The sequence below is a fragment of the Salminus brasiliensis genome, chromosome 19 (genome assembly GCF_030463535.1).
Source record: "Salminus brasiliensis chromosome 19, fSalBra1.hap2, whole genome shotgun sequence".
Taxonomy (NCBI): Eukaryota; Metazoa; Chordata; class Actinopteri; order Characiformes; family Bryconidae; genus Salminus; species Salminus brasiliensis.
Genome location: NC_132896.1, coordinates 27,158,558 through 27,185,957, shown reverse-complemented (window position 1 = coordinate 27,185,957; position 27,400 = coordinate 27,158,558). Strand labels below are relative to the sequence as shown.

Sequence of the window (27,400 nt, the reverse complement as noted above, 5' to 3'; positions counted from 1 at the left end):
TCAGATCATGAATGGTATATGCTCGAATGTTGTTGTAGCACAAGGGGGACTACTCAATATTAGGCAGGTGGTGCTAAAGTTCTGGCTGATCTGGGTATATTTCCCTGACAAAACTGTTCATGCTAGCTCACCTGAAAAGGCCATTACTCATCTAACACAAAATCCTTCTGCTATTTATGCAGATTTTTCTTTATTGTTATAACAGAACAAATGCTTTGGCAGTCCTAAAATACTGTTTAACGTCCCTCACCAGCTTCAGCTCACCTCTCGGACGTGTGTTACACCTTACACAACTTGCACTTGCACTAGTTTGGAATGCAGACTACCTAGTTTAGCCTCAGTGTGCTAATTAGCAAGTCATGGCATTTTTGCATTGCTGAGCTTTTTTGAGAAGTTTCATCGTGCCGCTGTTGATTTTGTATATTTTTCAGTCTATTACAGAGAAGTTAAAGGTTGTATTAGCAGTCACATTACAGATGAAGTAACAGCATCTGAAGTCGACCCTGGTGTTTACCTGGTCCCTCGTCCCTCTGAGCCTAAGTACAATCATCTTCACCTCCACCAAGTAAAATAACGCCTTTATTTTGTGTGGCTCTCCTTCGGGTGCCTGGCGTTCCTCTCACCTCATAAAAACACATGGTAGATGAATTGATCCTTCCAGACCCTGACCAGAAAGAAAAGGATAAATAGATGAATAAATGATACTATTGTAATATTAATAAATATGACTATTTAAGTACATACAGCATTTTCTATTTAGCAGAAGTGCAGGGTCAAAAGCATGGGTTTCACCCTCCGCAAGTGGCTCTCTTCTGGGCAGTTATTCAGTGTGGTATGTGGGCTGGATGTGGGTGTCAAGGTTGGCACGTATCGACATGCAAACTGGGAATGCAGCGAGTTTATTATTAACATTTTTATTTATTATTATTATTTTTAATGATTTTCCCTTCTCTGTGGTGAAACGATTATCGGTTCACTGAGATAACAGATACTCGAATACTTGACTAGACTTTTATTGTATAGTCTATCTGTACATTGTCTTGAGTTCTTGTTTTGGGGGTTGTCTGAAAACATCTTTATGTGTTACTATATGTGTTAACACAACCAGCTTGAACACTCTTGCTGTGCAGCTCTATGTAAGATGTAAGATTTTTCACATAAGAAAAAACGAACTTTTAGATCTACTAGATCTACTCTGACAGAGACATGTCGGCTGTGGTGATATCAGAGGGGAAATCCCCGCGCGGAAAGTGCTGTGTCATTCCTCGGCCTTCGACAACCCCCCTGTACTGCGCCCCACCCTTGTGGCGGTGCGCTGCCTCGGATCACAATAATACGCCGCGAGCTTTGTCCGCATGTCGAGAAGCCCTTGGCCCCGCCCCCTCCGCGCAGCCGTGTTTACAATTGGCTGCTGCGCCGTATAAAGGCTGCGGTTCAGCGCGAGGACAGCAGCGGAGACGGGCAGCGTGCATCAGGAGGCGTAGCGCTCAGCTGACTCCTATTTTGAAGGGACGTGAATTTCTGCTGCGCAACAAACCCCAGAGCCGACGCCAAAATGTCGATGACCGTCAAGGCTTACCTCCTGGGAAAGGAGGACTGCCATAAGGAGATTCGCCGCTTCGCTGTCGACCAGGACGTGTCGACAAGTTTCGAGTACTTGAGTCGCAAGGTGGTGGATGTTTTCGCCAACCTCCGAAATGCCTCTTTCCAAATGTACTACAAAGGTAAGCCTGAGTGCGTCTCATCAGCCAGTGCTAATTAATCTAACAGATAAGAGGCTAATGAAGCTGTGGTGGTGTGGTGGTGTGCGGGGACAGAGGCAGGGCTTCCTCCGGTGTTTTTAATGGTACTTTAACCGGGACGTGTCATTTATTAACCCAGGGGACAGAGCTAGGCCTTAATACGGGCTTATTAGGCTGTAACTAACTCGTAGTTAAACGACGCCATATGTAGATAGCTAAGCATTTCCCCCAAAACAGAAGGTCTGATTATAGAGCTTGGTGTATATTTATAAGGTGGGAACTATCGTTTTTAATGGATTTTTGTGTATAATTGAGTGTTCAGGTGTGTAAAATGCTGGCTTCAGTAAAATGGCATGTACAGTTCATGTTCAGGTGGATCAACATATTATATAAACTTGCTCTACTTCATTGTTTGTGTGTGTGTGTGTGTGTGTGTGTGTGTGTGTGTGAGACTCCACCCTTACACTTAAAAAGAGATAAATATACATAAACAACTAATTTAGTCCAGGAAGTGTTTTAAAGTCCAGTCCAGTCCAAGCTCTGCCTCTGACCCTTCCGGTTTTAGTCTCGTTTCACATATTTCATAATAACACTGAAGAAAGTCATATTGTTCTGAACTGTAGTTAAATAGACGGGAAATACCGTTTTTAATGATAACACACAAGCCTTCTTAAAAAATATTACACTGTATTATGGTATACTGAAATTATGTATTTGTTTGCCTTTAAATATTAGCTATAAATAAGGCATATCGTTATAAAAGTGTTGTGATGTGATAATTACCTACATATTACAATTATTAACAAAAAAAAATAAGAAGAAGAAAGTACAGGCTTGTTTCCATGGTCCATGGCGAGGCTTAAACCCAGATCTGGAAAACCCACTGTAGCTTTTTTTAATGTAGTACTACTATTATTATTATTATGAATTTTATTTATTTATTTATTTTTTTACTAAATAAAGTCCTGAGTATGCTGCATGTAAATATACAGTACAACAATGACGCAAAATTACCCAAAAATAAATAGAAATAATATATATGGCACAGTACGATGTAGTGAGATGACCCAGGGAGACTGATCTTATGAGCGGGGTCTTCTGACAGCCTTTAACCAAAAACACAAGGCAAAGACAAGACGACCATATTTGCCATTTGTGTTGGACACAGAAGGAATTTGGCTCCGCCTTTAACCCATCCGTGCAGTGAACACACATACACACTCCATGACAGTGAGCACTCGTGCCCAGAGCGGATACATTATGATACAAATGGGCGAATTCTTGGCATCACAAGGCCAGCTACTCACTTCCACTTTTCTCTCGTTCTCCAGATGAGGATGGCGACATGATTGCCTTCTCCACTGACGATGAGCTGATGATGGGACTGACTCTGGTGAAGGACGACACCTTCCGTCTCTTCATCAAGGGTAAGTTGCAAGAAAATGAATGCTTAAGATTCTTGCATGAAGATTTTGAAATGAAAGCTTTGTATGACACCAGGTTAAATTGCTCTCACAGTTAATAACCTTAAACAAACTGTTGGTTTGTTCAGAAAAAAAGGAGCACAAGCGTGACTTCTCACCACATGGGCCAGGCTTCTCCTTTGGCCATCCTCCAGGACCACATCACTCGGGGCCACATGGGCACCATCATATGGGGCCTCCTGGACCACCTCCGATGGGACCTCCACCTCCACATATGGGTCCACCTCCACACCACCCGTCCATGGTTCACCCTGGTGTGACCTGTGATGGATGTGAGGGACAAGTGTCTGGGACTCGCTTCAAGTGCACTGTGTGCCCAGATTATGACCTGTGCTCCACCTGCCAGGCCAAGGGCCTCCACAAGGAGCATCCTCTCCTGCCCATTTTTCACCCCATGGCCAACATGTTTGAGGTAAGCTTTCATCTAAAGATGCTCTTGTTTGGATGGTGTTTTAAAAAATTGGTATGTGGTACCACATACCAGTTTCTCACGAGCTCTTCTTTCTCACTCAGTGGTTCCCACGTGGGAAGTTGTGGCGTAAGATGAGGCACTGCATGTGGGCTGGTGCTCAGGCTCAGGCTCATGCTCAGGCTCAAAACCAGAGCCAGAACCAAACCCAAAACCAGGCTCAGCCAGGTCCATCTGGAACTCAGCCCAGCTCCCAGGAGGCCAACTCTCAGGATGGCCAGGCCCAAAATGGTAAGTTACTGGTACAAACAGACACTGTCTCCTTGCCAAAATGGATTTTGAAGAAAAACTGGAGGAGATTACAAACACAAAGCACCTTTTCAAGAACTGATCTTATGAGAGCTCTCCGCTAAGCCACAGCACTTTCAGGCTTATCCCACTGCATTTCATGCCAGTTTATCAACTGGCTGCTGAGCTTTACCTAGCATACCTGCAATAAGAAGCCAGTCAGTTGTTTTTCTTTTGTCATTAACTCCTTTTTAACCACTTCTTTTCATCTACAGGAGCCCCTAACTCTGCCCAGGCCAACATGGAGTATCTGAAGAACATTGGAGAGGGTGTAGCTGCTATGCTGAGCCCCCTTGGTAGGTGCTCAATTAACCACCACCTCAAAAACGAGTGTTATTATGATGAAGGAACTTTCCTGCATTAACAGTGTTTTGGAAGTCATACTCAGGCTAATGCAATGGCTTTCACAACCCAGTAATGCCACTGTGTATTTGCTTAACAAATGTACTGCTGTCTCCATGTCCAGGTATAGATGTGGACATTGATGTGGAACATGAGGGGAGAAGGGCCAAAGTGACACCAACTCCTCCTGCCTCAAGTGGACCCCCTAGTGGCCCGCCCAGTGGCCGGAGTGATGGTGGTTCAGGAGGCCTTCTTTCCAGGGGGGCAGAAGGAGGTCCGATGAGTTCATCCAGCACCGGGAGTACCACTGAGGGGGGAAAGGTAAATGAACGAGATGCATGCAGTGTGTGTATGTGAATGGATGGATGAATTAATATTTATAAAAAGTTTATAAACTTAACTAAAGTTAGTTTTTAGATCTCCTGATCATGCAATAATCTCTATGTTGCTGACTTCACAGGATCACAGTAATGATGAGGAGTGGACTCATCTGAGCTCTAAGGAAGTGGATCCATCCACAGGAGAGCTGCAGTCACTCCGAATGGAGGTAGATGGCCAGGAAGTGGTGGAAGATCACCCTGCTCCTCTTAGCACCAACTCAACCACTAACCAAGGCCCCACTGGCCTGCGTGAAGCTGCCCTCTACCCACACCTGCCCCAAGGTATGGTGCAAAACACACTATACATTATCTCTCATTATCCCTGAAACCTGTCTGAGCATTTGTGAGGCTTTTCATTTTACATCAAACCCAGAATCACATTCCAAAGCTTACCCACCATCTAAGCTGCCCCTTTTCTCTTCCCTTCTCAGATGCAGACCCTCGGCTGGTAGAGTCCCTGTCCCAGATGCTGTCCATGGGCTTCACAGACGAAGGTGGCTGGCTGACCAGGCTGCTCCACACCAAGAACTACGACATCGGTTCTGCTCTGGATACCATCCAGTACTCCAAACCACCTGGCCCACGGAAATGAAGTGGCAGCAAGGGCTCCGAAAAATAGGGGTTACAGTTATGGAATCATTTTAAAGACCCCATGCTAGCACTATAGCAACCTCTACCAACTCTGCCTTTCCTACATATATAACTAATTCCTTTTATACTGTTGGCAATATAAATTACTCAGGCATTTTGAAGAAGATTGATTTCTAACGTTTATTGTCAATTTGTCTGTAACAAGATACAGCATGGCACTCATACGTTCACATATTACAACTAACAAAATGAAGTGTAAAACTAAGAATGCCATGAATAGGTGTCTCAGATTGGCTGTCATTTTATACAAATAGAATGCAGATGTACTTCAGCCTAGACTTCTAAATTGGCAAAATCAACAAATGTTTCTGCAAAGCTCAAATACAATGGTTGTTTTAAGATTTCATTTACTCTTAACAAGATGTTCTAAACTATGGCTACTCTAGAGTATTTTTGTTAGTCACAATGAACAGGAATTATGGTTATATTCTTTCACACTCTTTCCCTGTCTGTCAAATAAACCAGATCTGTCTGCAAGACTCTTGTTTCTGTATGGGTTATTGTAAAACACAAAAGCAATTGAGTGTCGTGTTGTCCGTCATCACTGTTGGAAGAAAACAATTTCCAAATGAACAGTATCTTTGCATAGGAATAAACACACACTTGATTAAATTTTATTCCAGGTTCTTTTGCACTACTTGTATTGGTCTGTTCATCATGGGCAGTTGGTATTTTCACATGATGTTGCTGTAATTGCATTTTTTTTTTTTTTTTAAGTAAATCCTGGCAACACAAACTATGGCAGACAAAATGGTGCCAGATCACAGTGTGTCATCAAAATCTTCATTTGTTTGAAAAAATGTGTTAAGAGAAAGGGCTGGACACGGCCTTTTACTAGGTGGGGGCTGAAAACACACAGGACTGTGAGAAACCTCAGACTTTGATGTAAAAGTAGGAGGACTGTTGGAGGTCATCCCAGTCATACATTGGTTCAATTTCTCAAAAACTCTCATGGTACTCTTGTTACCTAGATCAGGCACCTCATCCAATGGAGCTCTTGCACAAAGTCTTTCTGTGCTCCTTAAATGACCTGGATTTGTATGTGTAACTGTTGGTACAGCCATCAGTGGAGCAGATGGTGAGTAGGCTATTTCAGCATCAGGTCTCCTACAACTCATCTGAGCACAAGTGTTATCCTCGGTTTCATCCTCGTCCTCTTCAACAGAACCAGAAGTAAGGAACCGAGTCCACTTAGAGCTTCCAGCTTCAATCTTTCTTTCACTAGACTGCTGACTAGTGCATGAAGGTGGGAGGGAATTGCTGGCAGGCACAGAGGAATGACACTTGGTGGTTAACTCTTTAGAAGGTTGCTTAGTTGCTTCAGTGTAGCATGCACGAGTAGCCTTTACACCACTGAACACAGCCATATGTTCAGAGTTCAGTGATGCAGCTGGGGAATGGCAAATAGGATAGGTTGAGGTGTTGGAGTGCATGCGAGTGAATGGAGAAATATTTGAGGAACATCCTGCAGCAGGAGATGATTTGAATGAGCCTCCACGCTGATGTAGCTGAAATAACATAAGAAATGTCCATTTCAGAATAAGCATCTCCTATCCCAACTTAAATTAGTCAATACCCCCTATTGTACCAATAGTTTGGTGGTGGGCCTACAGATGGAAAGGGTTATTTGGATTCAGTGTGATGTTTACCAAGTCTGCACACCCTGTTCTATCACACAACTCTTTTTAGACCTTTTAAGTGATGTTAAGAAAATCCAAAAAGATGAAAATCACCGTTAAGGCTATGTAATAACATTGTCTCGCTCTGTCTGCTAATAATTAAATAAATATTATGATATATTTATATAATAATGTAGACATGCCATTTAATGTCAAAAGGTAATTAAGTACCTTAATTAATCACAGTTTAACAAGCCAAAGTTTGTGTCACTGCCTGACCATTTACCTGAAATGGTAGTCCCTTGGCGTTCCAATGAGTGGGGTCAGAATCAGGTTCCTCATCCTCACAAACTGTGTAGCGGCCACTAGCACCCTTTGAGATGAAGCTTTTCTGCCTCTTTCTGCTGAATAGTTAATGAGATCGGCATCAGTAAACATGAAAACACTTGTCTTTTGATTTAAGAGACATTTTACTCCCATCAAAGTCACGCTGTAATCTCATTCACTTTCTATGTAACTGCTATCTTTTGCTCAATGAGTCTTTCAGTTGCTGAGCAGAGAGATTTTCTAGTTTGAAAAGAGAAATTTAAGAAACTGAACAGCAACTGGACTGACCTCACTTTATCACAACTCCTAAACCTGTCTCTCTCTGTGTAAATGTTTTCTTCCTCATCCTCATCACCCCTTGGCTCGTTCTCAGTCTGATCCACATATTTACTCCAGCGGCTTACGGTGGCTCGCATGTCCTCCTAAAAAGTTACAGCAGATCAAAGACCATTTCTGCTAACAATGGAAATCTTCATTACTGTTTCATGGCCAAACTTTGTTGCTAAAATGGATTTATGCTTAAAAGGAACTGAAAAAAACAGTATACCTGCTGCTCACAGCTTTGACCTTCATCACCGGAGCGGTCCTTGGCCTCACACTCCTCCTCTTTCTCCCTTGAAAAGAAGCAGAGATGGTCAAAAGATGGTACTGTTGATAACCAGACATTATAGGATGTTGTAACACTGAAGAGAGAAACTGCAAACATTCTCACCTTTACAAAAGATAAGCAAAAAGTATCCTACAGAGTAAATTTATGAACTATAGTGAAGATCAAAGTTCCTGAGCACTGAAAATGTATTGATTAGCAACAAACATTCAAATATTCTTCCATGAAATGCTTTGCTTACCACTGTGTCCAGGCTCTCTCATTCTCTACCTCCAGCAGCTCTCCACGCATTGAATTCAACTTCTGGACATGGCGCCTACAGTCGGCACCTGTTCCCCTGCCATATTCCTGCAAGAACCCAGGGTTGGGATAGAAATGTTAGGAATATGCATTCAGAAAACAAAAATGAAGCATCGGTATTCAGTCTAGAGCTGCACAAGATATCATTTTAGCACAGTCATCAGAATGTGGCCATGCACAATAGTCACATTGCAGGACATGTAATGTCATGCAAATAAAATTAAATCAAACATCACATCATCAGGCAACTATTTAGAACACCCACTAAAGACAAATGTATAACTAGAAACTGAACTTCACAAACTGAGGTTTCTTTTAACTCGTGAGTAGACTAGAGATAAATCACAGTGCTGATCAGTTAATCATCTCTACATTATTTTTTGGGGGTTTTCTTTCAGGGATGACAGAATTGAACAGTAGTCTGCTCAGTAGTGGACATGTTTACCAGCGATAATATTAACATTCCCACATTTCAGGGTTCAGTCCACATTACATATTGAAAAGGCAGGATTTAGAATAATACTTTTCAGATCGAACAATCATTAGACAGCTCCTGGAGAGAGAGAAACTCAACAAACTACTTTAAAATTTAAGACTGATAAATTAGTATTCTGGTCAGCTGTTAATCTCAGTGTTACTCAGTTCTGCTAAAGCACACTTAGATAGATAGATATGATAGATCACTGCGATGATGATGATCCAATGATTATGATAATATTAGCATTTCCAACAGAACTAGAGCACGATCCCACTTCACCAGAGAAAACGCCCTTCACCTGAAAACCAGTGACACTGTGCCTAACTGTATTTCAGAGTCTAACAACATAATTAAAGCTTATTTTTTGTGAAAGGTGCAATACAACAGACTACTCTCTTACCTTTATGAGTGACTGTTTTTCCCCACACATCTTGCAACTCCATTTTTTGCTCTTTTTGACCTGTAAGTAAAAACAAGTGTTACAGCATAGTAACAGTTACACCAAGAACTGCACGTCTGATTTTGTTGACCTGCTGCTTGATATGCTGACATGTCCCTCTCTGCTTTAACTGGGACTCGTCCTGGACTGGCACCTGGTTCCCACTGCAGGTGCCAGTCCACCTGGACTCCAGCTCTCAGAAGATAGCTAGTGCTAAGTCCAGTGAACTGCGCTGTGTTTAGGTCAGTGGGCTCTGCATTATTTTCTTATGGGTTTGGTACCAGATACTTTTTTCGGAAGGTTATGAAGAGCTGATGGCTTAGGTTTATCACCAGCCTAGAAAACTCTGGGCCCAACAACCCTTACTTAGCCAAGTGAGTGGTGGATTTCTGAAAGGTTAGCATTACATTACATTACATTGTTTATTAAACCAATAATAAAGGCTTGGCTCTTTCTCACCTGCTGCACTTGAAAGGTTTGGCAAGAGAAACACCTCAAAACGTGAAACTCCTGCACCATGCTGCTAGTCCTCCTACAGAAATGGCAGCTAGCTAACGCTCCTCACTACCGGCCCCTCCTCCACACTGATCTGCACTTCATACAAATCGCGCGGGACTACGTCATCGCGTTACCCACGTGGTGTCGTCATCAGAGGGGCGGTGCCGAACACTGCTCCGATCTTCAGCAGAGATAATACACGTGGATGTAGATGTAGTGTACATATGGACAAAAGTATTTAGACACCAGCTCATTCAGTCTACTTTTTGGAGCATTGCTGTTAGGGGTTGATTGCATTCAGCGACAAAACACTGGATGTCAGGATGTTGGAAGATCACCATCATCCCCAACTCATCCCAAAAGTGTTGGGTATAGCACCATCCATCATTCCAGAGAAGACAGTCCCATCACTCCACAGCTCAATGCCCCTTTATAGCCCACGCCTATCTACTATTCATTAGAAGGTGTCATTATATATATATATATATATATATATATATATATATAAATAATATGTAAATAATATGACACCTTCTAATGAATAGAAAATAAATAAATGTAAAAAACAAAAACAATATATATATATGTATATGTGTGTGTGTGTGTGTGTGTGTTGTGGGGTTTTTTACATTTATTTATTTTCCAGAAAGATTTCTTAAGCACAGTAACAAGGCTCTAGGTAAGGTAGGGTGGGAAATAAGGCAACTGGGCCCCCTAACATCTTTATTGTGAACGCAATACAGATACTAAAACAACTATAGACCCAAAGTTCACAGAAATATGTTTTTTTTAATCAGCATATCTCATAATTCTCACATATCTTAGATGGCCATGTCATCAATTTATTCCCCTTAGTCACACATTGAAAAATATGTATTATTTGTAACTACAATCTTAAGAGATCAAAATGATTCAATTCAAATGATTTGGTCAGTGGCATGTCAAACAACTCAATATGACTAAGTATAATTACTGCAATTCTACGTAGTCGAATGTAAACAGTTCGAGGTTCGATTTAGATGCCAGTGAGTGAAGTGGCATGATTTGAGAGCAACTTGCTTGAGACGTAACAATAGGGAATAAACCAACAATGGAAGTATGTTAGATTTGGACTAGAGGAGCAACCAGAAAAAAATGGTTGGTGCCGACAATGAACACAACCCTGAAGTTTGATACAGACTGCCACATCTGAGCTCTTCTTAAAGCAGTTTCTGTTATTTCATAGAATTACTAAATAAGAAAAAAAGAGAAAAAAGAAAAAAGGCACATGCCAAAATTGTTATCCATTCATTCTCATTTCAGACATTTTGTTTAATTGGTGAAGCAAGCCAAGCATCATTAAAAGACCTTTCATGCAAGGCATTCAATGTGCTAATTAATATAAAAAAATAAATTTAGCCAAGGCAAGAAAAACACTTGGAAGAAACAAATCCCTTTCTGAATCATACAAAGAATCAAGTAATTGATTGAGCTTTTAAAGTTATAAAAATCATTTAAGTTGATCAAAACCATTCCTTTTGGCCTATTTCAAGTTCCCTGCAAACCATAATGCTACACACAGGTCAGGACAATCTCACACACGGATAAAATATATCCCTGAGTTACATTCAACGCTCATCATACTTGAACGAACTCTGAGGAATGCATCATCTGCATGGTTCCAGAGCAACGTGATTTTGTTTATACGGAAAACAAGTCTTAAAAAGCAGCAAAACAAATGATCATCTGCCATCACGAAGGCTGATCTAAAAGGGGTTTGGTCGTAAGCCCTCATGGTAAGCAGTTCAACAATGCCATTTTTGAAATGTTTAGGTTAAAATGCTTTATCAGGCTCTAAGCACAGCTCTGTGATCTTGACCATCAATTAGATGAGGAGACACCGATTATGGACACAAAGGCAAATGGACTGAGCTTGTAGCCTGTTCCACTGTAGAACTTGTTCTGAAATTCCACCCTGGGGAGAGGAAGAGGGAGAAAGTTAGGTCAATGTTTTATTATTTAAAAAAAATTGTTATGACTAGAAAGTTAATAATGTGCGCATGGATGCTTGTCTCACCAGTGAAGTCGCAGAGCATGGAGAAAAGCTGAAAGCCCTTCCATGACGAGTAGAATAGAAACTGTTAGGACAGCAAAAGCTGCAAATACAGCAGCCATGATGACACTTCCTACGTAACTGGTCTTTGAGAAGGAGATGTGCATCACCATCACCCAAAGCACTTCAGAAAGCTCTGCAAAACACAAACACAGAGTTTATATAAACCATTAGTTGGACACATTTGTGATAACTAAAGATTTCATGTTTTGTTCCCCCTCCAGTATCATTTGCTTTTCCTTTTTAAAGGGCTATTTTTTTATATAATACTATAATGTATTTTACTATACAAGCACTTAAATATTGTAAAATGCGTCCTAAACAATTAAGACTCCCATAGTCTCCCAGTGGTCATCAAAATGGCAAGCATGAACACAGCTCCACATCATACTACACATTCTACTGAGTGTCTTGATTGTGTACTGATTTCTTGTGGTACAGTACTGCTGATGTCTAAACCAAACCTTCAATCTATAAAATGTAAGCTTTTTGGCAAAACTAAAAACAAAAAAACAAAAAACACATACATACATTATTTTTAATAAAACAATTTATCACCACCATTAAGCTCCCCAGACAAATAAAAAAAATAGTAAGCACAAAGACGATTGTGGGGTGTGCGATGGGATTCATAGATTAAGTTTGATATAGATATCAAAATTGATGGATACAGTGCAGTGAATGCCTCATTGGATGTGTGGAAAATGGGTTGCAAAGCAGATGATCAGCAACACAGAGTGATTGCAATAGGCCATAGTGTGAAGGAAGCAGTTAAAATTGCAGGTGGAAAAGTGTACGACCATACATGTCTACCAGCAGTGGCAAAAAAAACCCAGTGTGTGTGTTTTTTTTTTTTTTTTAGAAAATTCTTGTCACAATTGTGGCCGAAAGATGAAACTGACAGTGACCACTGGCGGGTTTTGTGGCTTGTGAATTTAACAGTCTTCGCATCCAGGCAAGCACTGCTTCTGGAAGTCAACACAGGTCTTTCACAAACAATTTCTGAAAGAACACTCTGCAGGGAACTGAGTACCATCAACATCTGGAGCAGAGTGGCATGCAAGAAGCCTTTAATCACTGCTGCTCAGGAATGAATAGAATTTCCTGTAGACTGGGATTGTTGCGACTGCTAGTAGACGTGTATGGGCGCACGTTTCTATACAGGTGCAGATTTAGCTACTTCCTTCACAGTATGGCCTTTGGCACGCCCAAAGGCAATCACTCCTTTTTGCCCATCACTAACATCTGCTTTACAAACCATTTCCACACACTGAACAAGACACTGTACCACCTCTTTTCAATCTATGAATCCCATCACATACCTCGCAGGTTATTAAAGCCCCATCATTCCACGCCATCTGTAGGAGCATGGAGTTACTACCACCTTCAACATTTGATTTTTGTGTTCAGGAAGCTTATATTTTGTTAGTGTAAAAGGACAGCTGGCTTTTTAATAAAATATTGTTTATTCAAATATAGCAACCTCAGTTGTATGTACACATGGGAGAGAAACTTCAATAACATAAAAAAACCCAAAATAATTTTTGAAAGGTCTGACTTCACATTACATCATAAATAATATGGAGATTATTTAAATATTGTACTAATATTTATCTCATATTACCCACCCATGACATGTGGGCACTTGAACAGAACAGTACAGCCTAACTGTTGCTCAATAAATATTGCCGATCCACATATTAGTCTAAAATATGCATGCTAACATCACAAATATAAATGCACATCTAAACACACTCACGGGCATGAGCCAGGCTGAGAGCCCAGAGACGCAAGTATGACGCAGTATTGGAGATGCAGCCCAGACAGTACTCTATAGTGTGAATGGCCTGGTGCATGAAAACATTGGCACTATCAAACTCCTGGTAACCAACGGGGGGGGGGGGGGAGAGGGAGAGAGAGAGACATGAATGAAGCAATACAGTAAAGTTTACAGTAGGATCTAAAATTATAATAGGTAGTTGTTACTTAGTTTAGAGAGAAATTCTGTTTCATAAATGCATTAGTGTTAAATAAGGACAAAATTATTCTGAATCTGAATAATTAGAACTCTGTACAATCAAGACATGGAGTGCTGTGGAAATGACAGTTGTCTTTTGTGATTGTTCCACGTTTTCTCCATTTGTGGATAATGTCTCTCTGTGGAACACTAGAGTCCCAGAGCCTTTACAACAACTTTGCAGCCTGTGCCTTTTTCACATCTAAACTTGAATCTCTTTTGAGCGTAATATCATGCATGTGCTGCTTTTTGATACCTTCTAGTTTGCTTTGCCAGACTATTTAAGTGATGTTTAGGTTCAATAGGCCTGGCAGTAATCATGACTGGGTGTGTCTACTGAAATTCAACCCAATTGTCAGCTGATGATTACTCATGTTGTCTTTACTTTATACTAAAATGAGTTGGATGATTTAAAACATTTAAATGTGACAAAAATTCTAAAATAGAAATTGTAAAAACTGTGAAGGGGCAAATACTTTTTAAATTAAATTTCAATTCAATTCTTTTCTGCACCGTTCTATCTTCCACTCACCTCCTCCTCCTCCTCTCCTCTCGTCTCCACATCACCCTGGTGAGCGTTTATGGAGCCATTTTCTGTCAGCAAAGGCCGCCTTTCACCCTGTAGCATAAAAGTATAGTCAAAATGTAAGCACGCACACATGGACACACAGGTTCAAACACGCATATGTACAAACAAACTCTTACACTGGGCTGGTGCCTCTTCCTCTTGTGTGTGATATATTCCTGGATAGGCTTCCCCAGCAACAACACAGGAACCGAACAAACAGCCACGATCACCAGAACCATCTGTACAGTCATCTGCAGAGAGTGAGAGAGAATGGAAGATAGCACAAATAGAGGGATTAAGACTATTTGAATAGCAAACATTCTCACTTAACCCACAATTTCAGTATAATTTAAAAAAGGAAAATTGCCAGTGCCTAACCACTGCTATAACTCTAAGGAAAACACAGACCAAATATGTGACTACGACTCAGTGACAAGAGACAAAGACGTAATTTATATTATGTTCATTCATGGCTATGCAATTTAATTTGCTGTTAGCAATGTTAGTATTTTTTTATTTATTTTTTTAATTAATTTAAAAGTCTTTAAGAGTCTTGATGCAGAGGAGTATAACATTGGAGTTTGGAAAAGTGACCTTTGTTAATTCCACTGAACATGAAATATCCAGCATTTCAGCGAGGTATAACATTTAAAGAAAAAAATAAATTAATAAATAAATTCACAATCCTTTTTGCATTCTTGTCAAGGGAGCCACACAAGTGTGGATGGCACTGCACTGTTAAAAGAAAACAAGTAACTCACAAACAGTAAATACACAAACCTGGCCATGGTACAGTGGTGGGTTATCTTTGTTCTCTGTAAACAGGAACATGTCTATGAAGTGGATGAGAATACTGGGTGCTGAGTCTGAGTCCATGGGACCGTAGACCACCCACTTAAAAATCACCATGAAGATGAGGTAACCAAACAAACACAGCATGAACAACAACTCTGGAATCAGCACCAGAAACACACTGCTTATCTCCCTGAAGTGTCTACAGAGTGGGAAAGAAACAGAGAGAAACACATACAGTTACTAGACTACTTTACATATATACAATCAATCATAACATTAGCACCACTGGCCTAATATTGAGTGGGCCCCCCTTGTGTCACTACAACAGATCTGACGATTGCCGGCATGGACTCCACAAGACCTCTGAAGGGGTGCTGTGGTATCGGGCACTAAGATGTTCCCAGCAGTCCTGTAAGTCCTGTAAGTTATGAGGTGGGACCTCCAACTGACTGTTCACTTGCTGCCCAATATATCCACCCCTTCAAAGAACTGATTTTATTCTATTGGTTATTAGAATGTAACTAATGTATTAGATCAAATCTTAACTTCAACCCAAAACCTAAACCTAACTCTAAAAATAACTCCAAATATATTGTCAATGACTTTAGATTCTGTAGATAATCTACAAAGAACAATCAATTTTATTTTACCCAACCCGCCTTAACATGTAATGATCCAGGCACTGGGAAGGTGAAGACTGACATATGCACAACTTGCCAGCACCCCTTTTCGAACTGCCGCTGATGCAAGATAATCGGGCAACCAACACACTCAAAGGAACGTACCAGGTAACTAACTCTGATGCACCGGCTAGCAGATGCCCGTGCTGGCCAGCATCACTCTAAAGTGATGTGGCGAAAGAGTGAGCAGAGAGAGAGCCAGGGCAATTGTGCACTCTCGGGCTCCGGCTGCTGATGGCAGGCAGCATAAGTCAGGATTCAAACCAGGAACTTTGGGTCATAGCAGCAGCACCTTCACCTGGGACCATCAAATTTAAGTATGACTAAAATGGTGTATTCCTATAAACACACATGGGCACACTCACACGTAGTTGAATAATGACAGGCTGACCCCAAAGGTCATGTGGATGACTCCGATGATGACTGACATTTTCATCTTATAGGAGTTGAGGAATGTCAGGTGGTTATTAGCCAGTCCCCAGATCTGAGTGGAACAGAGTTCAGTTACTTCAGGGATGTCTAAAATAATTTACTTACTCTAGTTTAACAGCAAAGATAATTCAAAAACATAACAAGAAAGAATGAAAATTATTTCAGCTAATGCATCACTAACAGATAATGATAAACTATATATAACAGAAATAACTAGTAAGCAACCCATGTATTCAATACATTAAATAAATAAAGAAGCCAATACATTAAAGCATCCTATTTACTGGGATCACAACACTGTACTTGTGGTTTTGTTACCAATAATGTCAAGTATGATATTTGCAACCAGTGTAACCTCACTTATGACATACAGCATTAACATAACTGGGCCCATCGCCCATATTCTCATGATATATGCATGTATTTTTATGTGAGGTGGGTTACTCATAAATTTAAGATCTTTTAATTCACACATAGAGGCTGTAGTTTAGGTACTCCCCAGCTCTGTGTCAAGGACTTATCTTCCGTTTCCACTCCCAAAGGCTAGCTAGCAGATACAGTGAAACATTGTTCAAGTGGCCTTGAGGTTGCAGACTAGCTCATCTCAAAAAGACCAGGTGTGAGAAGGCTCTGATGACCATGAGTTTCTTCTGCATCATTAATTATGCTGGTGTTAACACCCTCTTGTTTATTCATATCACAATTCTATTTTATGAATTGTAAATTCTTTGTTTACTGTTAACCATTGAAATTTAACAACACCCCAAGTCCGCTGCTTCAAGATTTGATTTGAGCTTTTAAACAAAGACGTATCCTGGACATTTATTTTATGACGATTTAATGATCTACAAATTTCATTACATCTCTTCATTTAAAAAGTGTTTTTTAAAGTGTGATCATTTTCAGTCTATTATTTTAAAACCTGAGACAAACCTGCACAAGATACTAAAGATATTTTACACTTTATGTAATGAAACTGGCTTTTTTTTTTTTTTTTTAAACCTGTGATGGTAAATGTACTGTGTGTAACCAAAAGAAAAATCACTTCCTTCATTATGCTAAAGGATATAAGCCCCACAGCATAAAACTAAAATAAAAGATCAATAAAGCTTTAAAATATTTTCAAATTAGGAAAAAAAAGTTACCGGATCAATGCCGAAAGGATATGGTCCAGTAAAAACACCAGTCACATTTGGATCCAGCGTGAGATAGGGGTTAACCCTGAAAGTCTCATCACTAGCAAAAAGAAAAACAAACAATCTTAATGTGTTACTCAGACTTATACTCTGTAGAAAAAATTATGTAGTGATAAAAGAGTAATGGTGTGTGTATGACAGTAACATACGTCCAGTTGTAGTGCAGCGCGTTGGGCCGAACATGCCAGCTAGATGAAAAGGTGCTGAGGCCTCTGCTGAAGCACTCATTATAAATGGCTCCGGTGTAGATAGAAAAAAGCCCCATCAACAGTATCAGATAACGTCCTCCAAACATCATACGCCAGATCTGAAACACAAATATAAATATACACTGAAAAAAATCTGGAGGAGATAAAATGAGGCAGAAAACCAAATGACAAATGGTGTGGATGAGAGCGAGAGTTTGACACTATCGAGCAAGACTAATTACACACTCTGTGGCATCACCAAGACTCAAGCATACAATTTCCTGATGGTCCTACGATTAGACAGCATTAGAGCGTTTTCAAGTCGCATCAATTGCTGACACAGAAGTGCAAATGCACACACACAGCTTGTCTAGTCTTAATCGGCACCATGCCAGGTGTATCAGGGTATAAAGCTCTGTAGAGCAATGAAACAGTGTTCTCCGAAATGAGTTGAGATGGGGATGAGGTGTGAGGAGTGATGCTTATCCAACACCCTGACCTCACTAATGCTCCAAAGTCTAGTGGAAAGCCCTCCCTAGATAGTAGAGACAGTTACCCCAACAAAAGTAGGACAACCAGCTCTTTAATGTCTAACAAAAGCATATGTGATCAACTAGGAATGAATGAGTTACACGTGTGTGTGTGTGTGTGTACATATATATGTGTTTCACCTCATTGGTGTTGTTCCTCAGTTTGGGATCTTTCTCCTCCAGTACCATCCAGAGTGCAGCTAAAGTCATGATAATGCCATGCCCCACATCCCCGAACATCACAGCGAACAGGAATGGAAAAGTGATGATGGTGTACACAGCTAAAGACATGAAAAGAAAGAAGGAGAGAAGGTGAAGAAAGAGGGAATGCGAGACCCATGTAGCTCTATGACCTGTGGCTTACATCCTTGTGTGCATAGTTACCTGGGTTGACCTCCCTATAGCTGGCTACTCCATAAGCATCTACGATATTCTGAAATCCTGCCGTGAAGGAGTTGGTGGGAAAGAGGGTAGGAGGAGAGGTGTCAGCAGGCAAACGATTATAGAAGGATTCAACACTGCTACCACTCTTCCTCTGAAAAGAGAGAAATAGAACAACAGACAATGAGCACAGTCACTTCCAATTCCTTTCAACAGCTCAATCATTTTTTCTTAATTTGTTAGTGAGGCACACCCAAAGATGGAAGGGCGAACTAAGAATATTTTGGCTTGGAGTCCAAGTCAACTTGGACTGTGGCCTGTGCATGAAACTGGGTCCCAGTCAGTGTGGTGAGTGATGGAAGAATGGAGTAGACAGGGTGGAGGTGGGTGTGATGTTTGTTTGACACAGTTGAACTGAGAATTGGGGGATATATAGAGCTTGGAGACCAGGAGAAGAAGGTTAATAACCTGATCAGGACATCCCTAGTAAGACCATTCTAAATGGTAAGAGCTAAAATAAGAAATATTTTCATGTGCTGGTTCTGGATTAAATAAAAATCAATCAATAAATAGAATAAATAAGAAAAGAAACTGAAAAAAAGGTTCCTAATCGACTGGCTATGGGGACATCTAGAATACCAAATATGTGGCATTCATTAAATTAGAGATGGAAACAATGCAAATACAACTTTTCTTGATCAACATGTTAAAAGTTAAATTTTTTTGTAAGACCGTAATGACAGCCTTTTTGCAGTCACGAATTTTATATTAAAAATATAAATATATGTTTTAATGGAAACAAGCTGCAAAATGTTTTTTTTCTGTAAACACATTTCCATTTTAGTGCTTGTAACTTGCACAAAACGTCTATGCAAAGGTCACAATAGAATCCGAGAGGGCGAGTTTTTAACTTAAATGAAAAAATAAATACATTTATATGTGAAATGAATACTGTACTCTAAATGTGCTAGAATTTCTAATTAAGCCAATTTAATTTAATTTAATAATTCGCCAACAACACAAGAGTAGCCACAAAATAATGCATTTGTCGGCAGAACATGAGCAGGTAAGCAGAAATTTGTGATCCAGTATGGCCAACAATGATTTAAAAAGGACCCGTTAACATGATTGGTTTTACAAGATGTAATCTGGTTCATGCTTGAGCACTGCCAATACCTTCATTTTAGTGAAACAAGGGTTCTGGCTCCACATTACTCACCCCTCCCTCTCTCAGAGCACTCTGCAGGGCAGGAAGCTGTCTGACTGGACACCAGGCCTCAGCAATCAGGCACTTTTCTGTGACTGAAGGGCTACAGAGGTTCAGCACCATTTGAACGGCCTTGCATTTTTGGACACGCACACGCCACTGGGGAAGTACGGCCACAGCCCGCATCAACAGCTGTTGCAGGTACTGCTCGGTCTCATTCATCACCTATGAGAGAGAAAATAGATGGGACGGTATATACTTACATTTGGCATCCACACTGCTGAAATAGCATGCTTATAAAAATGAAGTTTCAACTTCTCAGAAGGTTTTAAAGTAACCACCATAACCATAAACATTAATGTGATTCTAAGTCCAATTCTAAGCCTCTTTAAGCATCTGAAGCATTACTGTGGAATCTAATCATAAGCTTGACCAGTGTTTTCCACCTAATCGCTGTCTGCTGCTCCAGAGTCATGAGTTGATGAGTTTCCCTGTGACTCAAAACAGTGGGAAACGTTTTCCTACTGGCTTGGGAATTAAGTCAACATATCTACTCTTTTCTAAACACATGGAAATTATTATCTGTGATACCTAGCCATGAGCTACAGACACAAGTTTAAAAGACAGAGTTAAGGTTGAAAAATGATGACAGGAGAGAATGGTTTGGGACATGAAACACTAAAACAAAGAGAGGGAAAAAAGAATGCTTAAAAATGAGGAAAGGCCAAAAGGTTTGTTTCCTTCTTCACCACAAAACATGTCAGAGCATTGCAGTGAGCAAACAGGTTTGGTGAAACCTGGCCTAGTGCTTTTTGGATTAGGTTTCTTTTTAAAGTCTTTTTACTTACTGATTTGATGTCTTCAATTCTGGTTTTCAGTCCATTTAGAATCTCCTCTCTCTCTGCCTGGCTCTCTGCATAAGGGAACATCTGCGTGTGGAAGCTGTGAAATATGTTAAACATTATATATTATATTATATATATCATCCGAACTAATCTGACCAAGTAAAATTCAACCAGGGAGATACAAGCAGCTCTTTGGAGGAACACTCAGCTCATTTAATAACTTTGTACCACCCCCAAACACAAAGATTCAATCTGTGCAAATTAAACTAGTTTTAATTACAAATGGCTTACAAATGAGAGTAAAGCAATAATTGTGTTTTTGCTTCCAAATAGTGCCTTTAATGGAATATATTTAAATGTTGTTCAGCAAATGGATGCATTTCTGCATTTTGTGCACAATTACACTGATAACCTGTGTGCATGAGTTAGTACAGTGAGGAGTTAGCAACACGTTGGTTGATGATTACAGATCTATATGTAATATCCGTTTTTAAATCGACACTCATACGAAACGCCTACTCAGTCAGTGGGCAGTGGTGGCTCAAGAGTTAGAGCATTGAGCTATTTAATGACAGGATCATGTGTTCAATACCTAGGCTCAGCGAGCTGCCACTGCTGGGCCCATTAGCAAGGCCCCTCACCCTCACCTGTGTGTTCACTGAATGAATGGGTTAAATGCAGAAGGACATCTGTTTCCAACACAAATGGTTGTCTTGTCTTGGTCTGCACAGTTCTGTGTAGTCCATTTAAACTGCTTTTTAGACCTAATTTAGAGAAGCTAACAGTCTAGACGTTCCTTTATTATAGATTAAACACCTCTAAATACCCACCAATCACAGATCTTCTTCACTTTCGCTCCAATCTGATCCCCCCAGTAGGAGATGAGGAAGACCGTCCACTGCACCATCTCGCCCTGAAAGACAAAATTAAAAAAAGAAAGATTTCTCTCTTGCCCACAAATTCCCAAATAACACATATGCCATTATAAAGAGCAACACCAATGAAAATCTAGAGAAATGCAACAAAACAATGCACCATTTCATGCGCTTTAAGTGTTGAGAAGACTGCTCTTAGTTTATCTCCAAGAACATATTGTGGGATAATGACAGTTTTTGAATAAAAAAAGAGAATCACTCAGTATTTGGAGATCACTACTTTTTCCAACTTTTAATAATAATCCTGAGGAGCTCCTTACATTATCAGGGTGTTCCAGCTTTTCCTCCATCTCTCGAAAGTCCACAATAATATAACCTCGGCATGCTCGCCACAGCAACCTTTCAAAGGCCGGCACCTTCCATGGGTGGACCACACCTGCAACAAAACTGAGCCTGACATCCTGCCTGTTCTCCATTATGCCGGTATCAAACGAGGGTGGAGGGCCCTAAAACAAGAACACATACAAACACACACACAAACAGGCTCATTACAGACTTAAAAATGGATGGCCAAGCAGTGAAACAGGGCTGGTGGGAGATGTAGTCTGGACCTGTGAGGCTGTGAGCGAGTGTGTTTGAGTAAGCACTCCTCTGTACTGACACAGCTGGTTCAGCTGAGCACGGATACTATCTCTGTTCCTGGACACCTGTGGCAGAAGACAAATAGCAAATGTACATAAATAACAAAAACAACAACAATAAACAAAGCTTTCATCATCATCATCACAGCCACATCGTATTCATAAACACACACCTCCCGGAGTTCACGAGCCAGGCGTTCGCTCTCCTCCTCTATGGTGAGCAGTTCCCTGGGCTGGGGGGCTGGAGGGGTGGGCACTGGCTGCTGCAAGGGTGAGCGGAGGGATGGAGAAAGGGAGCGCATAATCTCCTGCTCCAGAAACGCTGAGAAGAGAGAACAAAGAAGAAAGTTAGATCAGTTACAGACACTCTTTTTAATTTGGTAAAAGGTTAGGGACTCCTGAGGCACTCACTGAACGTTTTCTCCAGCTCCTCGCATCTCCTCACCTCACTGACAAACTTCCTTTGAAATGAATTCACATTTGGATTCAGCTGCAAGCAAACAAGCAAACCATGACTGCATTACAATGGGAAGCACTAGGGCTGTGTATTGTGAGGAATCTGGCGATATGATACAGGAGTTAAGATTCAATATGTTGCAATATATTGTGATACCGTAATCAAGGTGACATATTGCTTTTTTTTATTAAATAAGTAACACTAGTAAAACTGTCATAGTATTAAAAAAACACCATCATTTTCTCTCAGAGAAGGGTAATAATTTTCTTCCAGACCATGGCAAAGTGGCTACACCTCCCAATATCTAAATAACTAAATAAGTAACTTTTTAAAACTCTGAAACTGTTTGAAATGATGATCTTGAAATCTGCAGTTGTTTAGAAAACACTCAAAAAGACACTCCTTGAGCTCCTCAAACTTTCCCAATGTACTGCGTTTTAGTCAATCCAATGAATGCTGCATAACAGTTGTTTTTTTATGTGGGCACAGAGAAGGTACCAGCTGTAGTCAATCATGATCACTAACATGACGTTAAGAGCTTGGCAGGGTCTAGAGTGTTTAATTTGGTAAAAGGTTAGCGATTCTGAGTTTTTTGCAAATTCCAGCACCCCTGAATAAATAACGAATAATAGTTTTCACACTATGTGTGAAAGTCATGTGACTCCTTTGACTTATCATCTGCATAGCTAACAATCTTCTATGAGAACGGATCATTGTTTGCAAGTGCCCCTGCATGGTGAAATGCCAAGACTCCAAAAAGCACTGTACTTTGCTGCTAAAGTGCTTCTACCTAAGGAAAATAATGAAAACAATAACGGATGAACCTAGACCCTACCATTTTGCAAAACTGCGCTCAGATCCACAGTTCATATGAAATTCGTCAGTGTGAAACCAAACCACTGATAATAAGCCCCTCCTCTGATCAAGCCCAGAATAGGCCTAGGTTGCAGACTTGTGGGTCAGGACAAAAACACCCTAAGTGGGTCTATGTACATTTTTGACACTGTATGTAAAATATTTAACCTGCAGTGATTTAGCTTTAGGCTACTCTACCCACATCTGTATTTGATGCTTAGAATTATTTCAAATCAATGTTGAACACAAAATGGCTGCACTGGTGAGAAAAAGAATGGTGTGTGTGGGTGTGTGTGTGTGTGTGTGTGTGTGTGTGTGTGTGTGAGTGAGAAAGCCACAAAGTGAGACAGTGGGGAAGGTATGGCCAGAGAGAGAGAGAGCATGTGCATCACAATCTGGTCGCTCACATCTCTAAACTCTACGATGCCCAGCTCTCCCAGCTCGCTGACACAGTTGTAGGCAGCACCGGACTGGAGGAAAAGCTGCACCAGGCACACCTCCTCACTGCGAAACATGGATCCCATCGCCTAAGATGGAGACAGACAGAGAGACATTATCACAAACACTCATTCATCACATGCCAGTTTCTCATGTTCCCCTGTGTCTGTTACTAAGGGTTTGATCATGGAAATTCCTGTAGTAAGCAGACAGGTTCCTTCTTCTCTTTACTTCTGCATAATAACCAGCTGCGAGTCCACTGTGCTTCATGTCTGGTGACAAAACTAACCTTCATAAAACACAGAAGAGCCACCACTTATACAAAGGGGTTTTTGTATTTTACGTTTAAAATCTGCAGCAAAAGAAATTTCCTGAATTGGATTCTGATTCAAATAGTGCTAGGTGATATACTGTTTATAGAGGTATAGCCTTCAACTTTGTGATATTTTAATGTCCCTAATAATTAAATGAAATACATATCATGTCATAGCATAATAAAATCTACCAAACAAATACAATACTGGTTAGGGCTCTCTTTGGTGTCAACTGAAAAATGAAGACCAATATACAGGCCCCGTATGGACAAAAGTATTGAGACACCAGCTCATTCAGGTAAGTGTGTTTATCGTGCCTTTGTTTTGTTTTGCAATAATAGTGTCTACTGTCCAGATAAAGCTTTTCACTACATTTCAGAGCATTGCTGTGAGAATCTGATTGCAGTCAGCAACAAGAGCATTAGTGAGGTCGGGATATTGTATGATCACCACCCTACCCTATTCCCAACTCCTCGAATCATCTCAAAAGTACTGGATGAAGCACCAACCATCATTCCAGAGAGCACAGCTCCACTGTGTTTATACCCTTCTACCCCATGCCTAGCATTAGGAATGGTGCCAACAGGTTCATGTTTAACTGGTCCGGAGTTTCCTCCTCTATATGCAACACTAAAGGGCAGTGGTGGCTCAGCGGTTAGCGCGCCGGGATATCGATAACAGGGTTGTGGGTTCGATTCCCAGGCTCGGCAAGCTGCCACTGTTGGGCCCTTGAGCAAGGCCCTTTACCCTCTCTGCTCCCCGGGCGCTGGAGTTGGCTGCCCACCGCTCTGGGTGTGTGTGTGTACTCACTGCCCCTAACACGTGTGTGTGTGTGTGTGTGTGAGTGTGTGTTCACTACCAGATGGGTTAAATGCGGAGGACACATTTCGCTGTACAGTCCACACTGTACAGTGACGAATACATGCACCTTTACTTGTCTATATGGACTAGACACGCTGTGTGTGCATGAACTTGCACGTCTGCATCAGCAATGGTAGCCAAATGCATTCATTAGAAGGGCTGTCCAAAACATCTGGACACAGTGTATATTCGGTTAGTCTCAAACCCACCTCTTTTTGCCTGACTCTGCACTATCATGACATGATGTGTCACATGAGCCGGGACAGAAATCTCTCCATAGTGTCTCTACTACAGCTAGGGGGGGAAAAAAAAAGCTGGGAACATTGTTGTGAACCTTTCAATACGCCTATAGAGTTATTAACATGATCATGTACATACAGTACATCAACCTCCCCACGTTATAGATGTGTTTAGTAGATTTGAATGCAGACAGGCTCTGAGTAGTACCTCTGAAAGATTCACAGATTAGTTCCCCCCTCTTACAGGGAACATGGCAAGCTCCTCATTTGCATTCTGCACATTTTGGACACAGCTTCTAGCTATAGTCTGTTATAAAGAGGACTCATTTAACCTCCTGCCCCCCTCTCCCCCCAAAAAAGAGGTATTTCACCTTAAGTCAGGCTCATGTTCTCTAAACCGCCTTAAAAAAAAAAGATCAGTTTGATAAATCAGGGTTTTCCAACTTCCACTATTGCGGTTTCGTTTTCGTGGAGAAGACAGTCAGGCCTTAACTCGTTGCAAAACTGAAAGCCAGTTTTATAGCTATAGCTACCTCACACCGTTTCACACTCCAGCACCCAGGCTAGCCAACTAACTAACCAGCTAACTAGCTACCTAACTAACTTCCATGCAGTTTTAGGCATAGATTTAGCTAACTATCTATCTAGTTTAGTTGACAGCACAGAGGAGCTGAGTCTGTGTTCCTCCTCTGAGGGTTGTTGTGATTGGACCGCTGCAGTAACACTCACCCGCCGATAGAGAACCAGACACAGATGGCGAACTTCTCCCACACTCTCCCTTCAGCTCAGTTCGGCTCGGTTCGACCGTGTAGACGGGTCTCTCCGGTCTGCTCCGCTCCGGTCAGTCCGGTCTCCGTGTTCGAGGAGCCTGTGAGTGAAACAGCGGGGTTTCACCGGCAGCTCGCGCAGCTCCTCCGCCGACTTCCCGTTTCCAACGTCTCACAGTCAGTGTTCACTCATTGGTCACATTCCACGAGTCACTCACGTGACCGCAGCATTCCTGTTATTTATTGATTTATTGATTTATCTATTTATCTATCTATCTATCTAAAAAATAACACAATAAAAATATATGTATTTCATTTATATTAATAATTAAATTAAATTAAATTTAATTTAATTTCATTCATTTTTAGACCACTTTTTGCCAATATCAAATCCATGATACAGATACTTTCAGCCTACATGATATTACCTAACACCCACTCAATGATTTAGACACGTTACTTCTCTTAAAGCAGCGTTATACGGAAGCTGCTCTTGGGCTCCCCCTACAGGTGGAGAGTTCACTCAGTTTTACTCCACTGCTGTGAATACAAATTGGAGCTTGGAGCTCCCTTTCACGAGACGTGTGCGTTTATTGACAAGCTGAGAGATACAGAACCAGAACCTACAGTGAAAGAAGCCTGTAGATTGACACGGTAGAGTGATATCACAGGAATTACACAGATACACAAATATGACTCGGGTTAGACAGTGTTACTGTGCATGCAGAGTGCAAGCAGCCAGAAGCCATACATTTTTAATGAGAGTCAGAGACACTCAGCTGTGTTCAGGAATGGGACCATGAACAAAGCAAATGCTGAGCGATTTTTCGATTGTGGTGTACATACAGGGTCATACAGTTCTTGGGAGATGTCTTGTGCAGCTCCACCAAAGTTCCAGTAGCAGTAGCAGGGTTCAGGCCCGGAGTGGCAATGACAGAGAGACTATTACAGTCAGTGAAGCAACAATGATTTTGAACCTGCTGTTTTAGGGTAGAATTGATAGTCTACAGCATTTTCTTGGTAAAGGAAAGAGTTTTGCCTCACTTTTAGTGGTAACATGAGTCTAACCTCCATGGGTCTTCACTTCAGACGTATGTGGAATAGACTGCACACTATCAACAAAAGCTGTGATAGGGAGTGGACTGCCTCACTTTCAGATAAGCTAATTGCATACTATGCTTGTTTTGAAGTAAACAACACCTCCCCTGCTGTAAAACTCTCAATGGATCAGGAGCGCTGTGCACTGACCTGAGATGGTCAGTTCCTTTAAGACAGTTAACCCATTCAAGGCCCCCATTCCTGTCTTTAGAGCATGAGCCAACTAGCTGGCAGAGGTTTTCACAGACATCTTTAACCTGTCCTTGACTCCCATGTGCTTTAAAAAAAACTTACTTTTTT

General features: G+C 41.0%; 3 protein-coding genes across 3 annotated transcripts; 1 reads left to right on the top strand and 2 right to left on the bottom strand.

Annotated features, from left to right (window-relative positions):
* Positions 1 to 1,462: 1,462 nt before the first annotated feature.
* Positions 1,463 to 5,835, top strand: sqstm1 (sequestosome 1). The gene is made up of 8 exons (XM_072664113.1): positions 1,463 to 1,724; positions 3,074 to 3,169; positions 3,295 to 3,638; positions 3,740 to 3,926; positions 4,199 to 4,279; positions 4,450 to 4,646; positions 4,786 to 4,987; positions 5,137 to 5,835. Exons 1-8 carry the CDS (start codon positions 1,556 to 1,558, stop codon positions 5,295 to 5,297), a joined length of 1,437 nt encoding a protein of 478 aa, XP_072520214.1. The 5' UTR covers positions 1,463 to 1,555; the 3' UTR covers positions 5,298 to 5,835.
* mrnip (MRN complex interacting protein) lies at positions 5,584 to 9,680 on the bottom strand. Its single transcript, XM_072664114.1, has 7 exons — positions 9,586 to 9,680; positions 9,088 to 9,147; positions 8,151 to 8,257; positions 7,850 to 7,916; positions 7,591 to 7,724; positions 7,262 to 7,379; positions 5,584 to 6,864 (listed from the first exon to the last, which is right to left on the bottom strand). The coding sequence occupies exons 1-7, from the start codon at positions 9,643 to 9,645 to the stop codon at positions 6,118 to 6,120; spliced, it is 1,293 nt and encodes a 430-aa protein (XP_072520215.1). The 5' UTR covers positions 9,646 to 9,680; the 3' UTR covers positions 5,584 to 6,117.
* A 654-nt stretch (positions 9,681 to 10,334) lies between these two features.
* tcirg1b (T cell immune regulator 1, ATPase H+ transporting V0 subunit a3b) lies at positions 10,335 to 26,195 on the bottom strand. Its single transcript, XM_072664112.1, has 20 exons — positions 25,965 to 26,195; positions 23,791 to 23,910; positions 22,483 to 22,561; positions 22,245 to 22,393; positions 22,042 to 22,137; positions 21,751 to 21,936; positions 21,386 to 21,468; positions 20,559 to 20,652; positions 19,723 to 19,935; positions 18,507 to 18,657; positions 18,264 to 18,403; positions 17,554 to 17,711; positions 17,354 to 17,444; positions 16,142 to 16,260; positions 15,082 to 15,295; positions 14,439 to 14,552; positions 14,266 to 14,352; positions 13,476 to 13,596; positions 11,681 to 11,852; positions 10,335 to 11,578 (listed from the first exon to the last, which is right to left on the bottom strand). The coding sequence occupies exons 2-20, from the start codon at positions 23,905 to 23,907 to the stop codon at positions 11,485 to 11,487; spliced, it is 2,478 nt and encodes an 825-aa protein (XP_072520213.1). The 5' UTR covers positions 23,908 to 23,910; positions 25,965 to 26,195; the 3' UTR covers positions 10,335 to 11,484.
* Positions 26,196 to 27,400: the final 1,205 nt, after the last annotated feature.

Excerpts from the sequence above, each read along its gene's own strand:
- tcirg1b (XM_072664112.1), bottom strand. The coding sequence starts at position 23,907 with ATGGGATCCATGTTTCGCAGTGAGGAGGTGTGCCTGGTGCAGCTTTTC. Across the intron at positions 21,469-21,750 it reads AGCTGGAACACCCTGATAAT|GGCGAGATGGTGCAGTGGAC; the intron begins GTAAGGAGCTCC and ends TTTGTCTTTCAG. Across the intron at positions 11,853-13,475 it reads TCTCAGCCTGGCTCATGCCC|AGCTTTCTGAAGTGCTTTGG; the intron begins GTGAGTGTGTTT and ends TGTGTTTTGCAG.
- sqstm1 (XM_072664113.1), top strand. The coding sequence starts at position 1,556 with ATGTCGATGACCGTCAAGGCTTACCTCCTGGGAAAGGAGGACTGCCAT. Across the intron at positions 1,725-3,073 it reads TTTCCAAATGTACTACAAAG|ATGAGGATGGCGACATGATT; the intron begins GTAAGCCTGAGT and ends CTCGTTCTCCAG. Across the intron at positions 4,988-5,136 it reads CTACCCACACCTGCCCCAAG|ATGCAGACCCTCGGCTGGTA; the intron begins GTATGGTGCAAA and ends TTCCCTTCTCAG.
- mrnip (XM_072664114.1), bottom strand. The coding sequence starts at position 9,645 with ATGGTGCAGGAGTTTCACGTTTTGAGGTGTTTCTCTTGCCAAACCTTT. Across the intron at positions 7,917-8,150 it reads GAGAGAGCCTGGACACAGTG|GGAGAAAGAGGAGGAGTGTG; the intron begins GTAAGCAAAGCA and ends CTTCTTTTCAAG. Across the intron at positions 6,865-7,261 it reads CCAAGGGACTACCATTTCAG|CTACATCAGCGTGGAGGCTC; the intron begins GTAAATGGTCAG and ends ATGTTATTTCAG.